Below are 7,207 nucleotides of genomic sequence, written 5' to 3'. Positions count from 1 at the left end.
TTGCGAATGGCTGGACGAGAGGCGGAGTCGTTGGCGGCCCGCCCCACCATGCGCGGGAGGCGGCGGGTGGAGGCCGTTTTCGGCGCCTCCACCATTTCATCAGTGACGAATTGCTGTAGAGGTGTGGAGGAGTCGAACTGGATTCGCTCCATCTTTCTCCCTCCCTCTCTTTCCCACACACTGTGAGGGACTGAATGCATGCATCTACCTATCGCTCTCTTTTCTCTCTCTCTCTATATATATATCCGTGTGCATGCATCTGCGGCGAGAAAGGAGGGCACGACGAAAACGGCACTGAAGGGCCCTTTCTTTTTCTTGTCTCTTTGTTGAAGGGAGAAGTGGGGCCGCGACGGCTCCTCTTTTGCAGGTGGGACTAACGGCGCGCCGACGTTGTCTTGCGTGAATGGAGAAACACACCCGCCACAGTAAACTTTTTTCCCCCTCTCATGAGAGGAAAAAGGAAGGAGCATCGAATTCATTTGCTATGCGGGAGCGGAATAAACTCGCTGGCAAAGCCCGCAATAAGCCGGAGTTGGGGCTGAGCAAAGGGGAGCCGCCGGGCTCCAGTCAGCGGCCACTGCCAACAGCTCTACTTCCGCTCCTGCGCCGTGCCGGGTGCCCGCCGCGGGGTTCCGCTGTGGTGTGTTTTTGTGCTTTGTGGTTTGGCCTCCTCTTAATTTTTTTTCTTTGGCTTGCCGTTGACCGCAGCGGGGCCGTCGAGGAGGTGCACGGGATGCATCGCCCTGCCCCCCACACGCCGCTGAGGGAGAGAAACGGCAGCCGCATCATGGAAGGCGGGGAACATCATGTGACACTTGTCATGCCAACCAGTGGCGACACGCTGGAGCTGGTTCGTCAGTCACTGGCTCACACCTCCCCGCTTGTGAGGGCGTTGTGTGCGTCGAACAGCACTTTCTCGTTTACTTCAATGGTCAATATCGTTCTTGTGCAGTTAGTTGCCTTGAGAGGCTCTTTGCGACCGAGTTTGAAGGAACTGGATGCACGGCATGAGGCGGATGTTGCGGTGAGGGATTGTGTCTGGTCGCACTGGCGCTTTCACGTTCCTGTTCCGGAGAGGCCCACGCCAGATGCGGCAGTTGCATTCTGCCGCATTTCTGAGGTACGGCTCCTCCTTCCAAAGGCCGCAGCGGGCGAAACGTATGCGCGTTGTGGAAAAGAGAATGTCTATGGGCTTGTGACACCGGAAGAGTGGCTGTATGACGCCGCGGTGAGGGCGGGTTTAAAGGCCAGCGGTGTGCAAACACCATACTTTGCCGTGCTTGCTGAGTCGCTTATGCCGCTCGGAGTGCTCAAGAACGACGCCGAGGCGCACGAGTTTGAAAAAGAAGCAGGGGAAGGAGGATTTATGCAACGTTTGATGTCACCACTGCGTCACAATAACGGTCGTGTGGCGGCGGTTCAGTGCACAATCATAGCCGGAAACACTGCGCAGAGCCATTTTGAAGCGGCAATGAACTTTACAGAGGAACGAGTTCAAGGCTTAAGGGGTTATGAGGTGCTTGACAGGGGAGTTCGGGGGGCGTTTGGTTCCACGTCAGGGACCGCCGTGACACGTTTCTTCCTGACGCAGACTATGCGTGGCCGCGACGCGCGCGATGCACGCGTCCGGGGATGGGAGGAACCACTGGATGGTGTCTCCCCTTTTTGTGCTCTCTGGCATCGCGATTTGTTTGACGAGGCAGGGGGTTTTGTGCCCTCCTGCGGGAGTGGTTTGCTTGGTCCCATGGAGGCTGCGGCGCCGAGCCACATGGGCTGGGCACTGTCCTTTCGAATTGCGAAGGCGCAACCCGATTGGGAGTTTTGGAGCAGCACGGCGCTTGCCGTCGCCTGGCGTGGGTTGGGCCTGCAGTGCGGCGCCGCTCGGCCGGCTGCGGAGGGCTGTAGTGTAGCCGCCCTCGTCGGTGCCACGCGGCCATCGTATGCCTTGACTCCACTACAGCAGCATCGGTGGGGGGCGTTTCTGACGGAGCGCATTCGCCGGCGCGTTGTGCGGGGCTCCTGGCAACCCGTCAAGTACAACGCCCCCGCCTTTTCCGGGGTGGAGGCCGTGGAAGCCGTGAGTGAAGAGCTGGCGCACGTTACGGTGTACGGGATGTACTGCCGGATTCCGTGCAGTGGCATGATGATGGAGATGGTGCACTACCTGACACCGCTGCAGTCGTGGGGGGTGCCCATCTCCATGTCTGCCTCGCGTTGCTCCTGGTGCGACGCTTTGCCCGAGTACATTCTGGATGGGCTTCTCCGAACACACTGGCAGGAGGAAGGTGCCTCGCGGCCGCGGGTGCCACGGATGCAGCGAGTGGCGTTGTTTCACGGCGCCCCGAGGTTGGGGATGGGCTATTTCGGCGGCATGAAACCAAATCGCGCTTATGCCGTGGGTCGCATCATTACCGAAATGTCTTGCCTCTCCTCCACGGAGGTGGATCTCATTCACCAAAACCTTGACGAGGTCTGGGTGCCTTCCGCCTTTTTCCAGTCTGTCTACGAGCGCTCCGGTGTTCGGCGCGGCATGATACGCGTGATCCCGGAGTCCATTGACCCCTTCGTCTTTGACCCGAGCCTCTACGAGCCGGTGGGGGCCTCGTTCTTGTCCTCGCTCCTCAGTGCGCAGCGAACGGGGGTGTGGAGCAACCGCCCACTTCGCGGTGGTGCGTGGAAAGCCGGGCAACGGCAGAGTTGGAACATGAGTAAACGGCGTTTTCGTTTTTTGAGCATTTTCAAGTGGGAGCAGCGCAAGGGGTGGGATGTGTTGCTGAAGGCGTACTGGAAGGCCTTTGGCCCCGGCCAGCCACATCATGATGACGTGGAGTTGTACATTAAATGCAGTTTTCCTGCCAACTACGCCGGCGGTGTAAACTACCGCTCGTTTCCCAGCTACATCAACAGCTGGGTGCGGCAGCAGGCGGAAATGGGCGGCGCCATCGGAGACTTTCCGCCCATTGTTATGATTGGCGACGGAACCTTGTCGCAGGAAGCCATACTGTCTATGTATCGCTCCGTGGACGCCTTTGTGCTGCCCACGCGTGCGGAAGGCTGGGGCTTGCCCCTGATGGAGGCCATGTCGATGGGGCTGCCCGTGCTGGTGACAAACTGGGGCGGCCCCACGGCGTTCTGTAGGCGCGACAACTCCTTCCTCATCCCGGTGGACGGCCTGGAGGAGCTGCCGAAGTGGAGCGCGTACGGCTACCTGCCCGGGAAGAAGTGCGCGATTCCAAGCGTGACGGGTCTGACGCAGTTGATGCGGTACGTCTTTGAAAACCCCGCCTTGGCGAGGGAGGTGGGCCGCCGCGCACGTCAAAGTGTTCTGGCGAACTACACGGAAGAAGCCGTGGCGACGCAGGTGCTTCGGCGACTGCGGGAGATTTCCCACATGCTCTTGGTGCGGCAGCATTACGCCTTCTCTGAGTTCGTGCTTTCGTGAGTTCTGCTTACTGTTGTCACTGGAGGAGGAGGAAGGGCGGGCCCCCCCTGCGGCGCTTGAGTTTCTCCGGTTCAGTTGCGTCCAACGCGCTGCTGTGGGGCCGCGACACACACGCAGTCATACAAAAAAAAGGGCGCAAGAAACTAACTAACTAGCTAGCTAGCTTGCAAAAGAGAAAATTTGTTCCTCTCCACCTCCTCACCCATTACTTAATTCCTGCTCTTTTGTTATCCGTCTTGCTGCGCTGTTGTTTGGTTTTGTTTTTGCCCAAGGTCCGAAACTTTGGGAAGGAAGGGAAGAAGGAGTGAGGCACGGCGAGCGTCTCTGGTTTTGTGTGTGTGGTTGTGTGGGTGCCTCGCATTCTGCAGCTTTGCTCTTCTTCCCGCGTCGCTGGGAGTGCATGCGGCGCCGCTGCTCGGATGCGTACGGAGGAGGGGTGACGACTTGTTTAGTTGTGTATTTCTGTGCCTGCGTGCACCTGCATTCTGCTCCCCCTCTTCGTGATGCTTCCGCCTGGCTTCTCACGCGTGTGCCTCCTGGAGTGCCTTGCGTGGGTGTCCGCGCCGGCGGCGCGTGTGTGTGCCGGCCCGCCGGGTCTCGCTGCTGGCAAGCGCGAGATACTTGGGGCGCGTGGCGTCTCTGGTTTGGCGGCGGACAGGGGCAACGACGACTTCTCTTTCTCTTTTTCCTCTTTTTCCTCTTTTCTCTCGCTCGCGCTGCGCTGGCACGCACTGTGCCTGCCTGTAGAACCGAAGTAGAGTTAGTCTGCAAGCAGAAGACGGAACATACGCCTCCTCCCTCCACACAGCCACACAGCCACACAGAGAGAGAGAGGGAAGCGAAGGGAGTAGAGGGGTGGTCTATTTTGCCAGGAATCGTACGCGCGTAAACGCCAAGGATAAACAACAGCAACAGCAGCAGCAGCAAGCGACTACAAAAAAAACACACAAAGACAAGGGAGGACAGGGAAGGAAGGAAGTAGAAGTGCATACTTCGTCCCATCCACGTGCACCGCCCTCAGCAAGGAAGGAGGTTAGACCAAGCACAGCTGAAAAAAAAAAGAACAACACACAAATACACAGCGGTGACTGGCACACTAGGGAGAAGAATTGCACTGCCAGCGCCCTCCCCACCCTCCCCCCGCAGACAGAGAGAGAGATACACACACACATTTCCGCACGGGAAGGAAAGCAAGAGAGGCAATCATCTCGGAGTAGGCGGCTAGAGCGTGGTGGGCGGGGGAGTTAACGTGCATACATACACGTACGCATACATACACAGGCACAAGAAGCAAAAGGCAAAAGAACCGCCGTTCTTCTAAGCGTTCAGCGGGGTGGAGCCGCCGTAGCAATAGTGCACGCTCACACACGCTGCTGTTCGCATTGGATAGATTTCCAAGCGTTGATTTTACGGAAGCGGCGGCCTTCTTTTTTTTTTCGTTTTCCTCCTCTTTTAATTCTTCTTTGTGTGCAAACTCTTTCTTGTGTAGACGAAGAAATAAAAGAGAGGGGGGTACTTTTTATTTTTATTTTTTTGTTTTGTTTATTGTTATCATCATATCTATCATTATTATCATTATTATTATTGTTATTGTTATTGTTTTCTGTCTCTTGCCGGCCTTTGGGTTGCATCCGACCCTGCTCTCTGTCGCCGCTACCGACTGGGCCCTCGCCACCTCCGCAGACGCACAGGGGACTGGCGGCAAATGGACCGCTTCCTCGACAGCACCGCCGATGACGGGAGCGGCGCCAACAACGGCTACGCCAACAGCGAGAGCACCGGCTCCACGCACCTGTTTCTGAAGACGGACGAGCTGGCCGACGTCCTGGGCGGGATTGGCGACGAGAATGGCCACGCCGCGGCGGGCTCGGCACGCGGCGAGGCGCACGCAGAGGCAAGGCGGGCGAGCGACTTCAACGCCAGCCTCGGCGCCTTTGCGCAGTCGGCGACCAGCATTTCCAGCGACCGACAGGCGCCGAGTGGCGGCACGTACGACGCGGGGACGTGGATGACGGACCCCACAGCCTCCATGGCCCCCCTGGCGGCGCCCCCCACCACCGCCAAGGCGCCAGCGGCAGAGGCAACAGCGCCGGCAACAGCGCCGGCAACAGCGCCAGCCACCGCGCTCACACCGGCCTCGACATCGAAGACAGGGGCGGCAAATTCTCAGCTGGCGTCGGCGTCGGCGGCGGGCGACACCGTGCGACTCACAGTGCGCAACAACGTGTACGTCAGTGAGCTTCCAACACATTGGAACACAGACAAACTTCGCAGCGTGTGTAGTGCTTTTGGAACTATCATTTCTGCCAAGGTGGTGCACGATGGGGCAACCAATAAGTCCCGCGAATACGGCTTTGTGATGTTTGAAACCGAGGAGCAAGCAGCTTTGTGTGTGGAGTCCCTCAATAACTGTTCCATGGCTGGAAAGGTCTTGTCGTGTCGCCTGGCGCATGAAAGAGCGATGCCGTCATTTGCCCACGCTGAGGGTATTTCGTGGAGTCCTGCTACGACTGCCATTGCCACTCCCTCTCTCGGCTTCATTACTCCCCAAGAAGTCTCACTTGAATCGGCGCGGTCCCTCACTTCGGAGCCCTTCGAGGCGTCCTGCACAAATTCACGTCCTGGACATGACACCGCTGCGCTTGATCAACATGCGTTATCAGGTTTGCGTAGAAGTCGCAATGTGTTTATTCAAGGACTACCCCTCCACTGGAATACCGACAAACTACGTGGGTTGTGTGGCACATGCGGAAGAGTCCTACGGGCCAAAGTGGTACGTGATGCAACGACAAGCCTGCCATGTGGCCATGGATTTGTGTTATTTGAGACGGAAGAAAAGGCGTCTGCCTGTGTTGCGGCGCTGAACGGGTTTGTTGTTGAGGGGCGTGCACTGACGTGCCGTTTGGCACATGAAAAGCGATCCCCGTCGCACGCCTCCCTGTCGCAGAGTGAGGGCCTCACAACAACACCAGGAATGCAGCCGCTGTCGTCGTCGGAGCGGACGTCTGCCGCCACTGACCCACTCGTCACCCCTTCAGCAAATTACCTGGCACCCCTCGGAATCGTCGAGACGGGAACCGCCCCTCCAAACATTGCCTTCATGCCTGTCCCAAACTACGCCAAGTGGCCCGCGGTGGGTGTGCTTCCTACTTGCACCGGAGGCGGTCTCCCGCAGGCCCTGCCGTACGCAGGTATGACGGCTTCCCCCTCGTTTCTCGGCCCGGCCACCCTGGCGACGCCGCAGTCCTACGCTGCAGTCCCGTCGGCAGGGACCATCCCGGGTTTTCCGGCGCAGCACGCGGAATACAATGTGCTTCCGGGCATGGAACCCCACTTTGCACAGCTCTCAGGTATTCCAGGCGCCTACATCATCACAGTGCCGTACGCGTCTCCGGGTATGGCGCAGGTCGCGGGTGCCCCCGCCGCCACCGCCCTGCCGCTGTCGATGGCCACGGCCGGTCCCCAAACGGGGGACCCCGCCGGCGTTTCCCCGGAGCTCGTGGGGGGCTACCTTGGGCGCCCCTGGGAGGGCGGGAGCTGACGCAGCAGGATGAGGGCCGCGGCGGCAACGCAGGGGAGGCGCGCGCGCGCGCGGTAAACGGCAGCGCAAATAAAAAAAAAAGAAAACAAAACAACAGCAGCAACAAAATGCGAGGCCATGAAAATAAAAAAAAAAGACAGAACAAAAAAAAACAACAACAAGAAATGGAAGGGGAAAATAAGCCTGTGGGTGCAGCAAAGACAAGGGCAGCAATGAATAGTAGT

At 58.5% G+C, this 7,207-nt stretch overlaps 2 protein-coding genes across 2 annotated transcripts, besides 5 other annotated features; both read left to right on the top strand.

Moving 5' to 3' along the window:
- Positions 1 to 208: 208 nt before the first annotated feature.
- Positions 209 to 235: a sequence feature (GA-rich).
- Positions 236 to 484: 249 nt separating this feature from the next.
- Tco025E_08478 (putative mannosyltransferase-like protein) lies at positions 485 to 3,442 on the top strand (the record flags this gene model as incomplete). The annotated part of the gene is made up of 1 exon (XM_029375327.1): positions 485 to 3,442. One exon carries the CDS (start codon positions 485 to 487, stop codon positions 3,440 to 3,442), a length of 2,958 nt encoding a protein of 985 aa, XP_029224562.1.
- Positions 3,443 to 3,585: 143 nt separating this feature from the next.
- Positions 3,586 to 3,610: a microsatellite.
- Positions 3,611 to 4,343: 733 nt separating this feature from the next.
- Positions 4,344 to 4,398: a microsatellite.
- A 560-nt stretch (positions 4,399 to 4,958) lies between these two features.
- Positions 4,959 to 5,043: a microsatellite.
- Positions 5,044 to 5,147: 104 nt separating this feature from the next.
- Positions 5,148 to 6,983, top strand: Tco025E_08477 (putative RNA-binding protein; the record flags this gene model as incomplete). The annotated part of the gene is made up of 1 exon (XM_029375326.1): positions 5,148 to 6,983. One exon carries the CDS (start codon positions 5,148 to 5,150, stop codon positions 6,981 to 6,983), a length of 1,836 nt encoding a protein of 611 aa, XP_029224561.1.
- Positions 6,984 to 7,050: 67 nt separating this feature from the next.
- Positions 7,051 to 7,148: a microsatellite.
- Positions 7,149 to 7,207: the final 59 nt, after the last annotated feature.

Source organism: Trypanosoma conorhini (assembly GCF_003719485.1).
Source record: "Trypanosoma conorhini strain 025E chromosome Unknown Tco_14.4_contig_00792, whole genome shotgun sequence".
Classification (NCBI taxonomy): domain Eukaryota; phylum Euglenozoa; class Kinetoplastea; order Trypanosomatida; family Trypanosomatidae; genus Trypanosoma; species Trypanosoma conorhini.
This window is presented reverse-complemented; position numbering and strand designations above follow the sequence as displayed.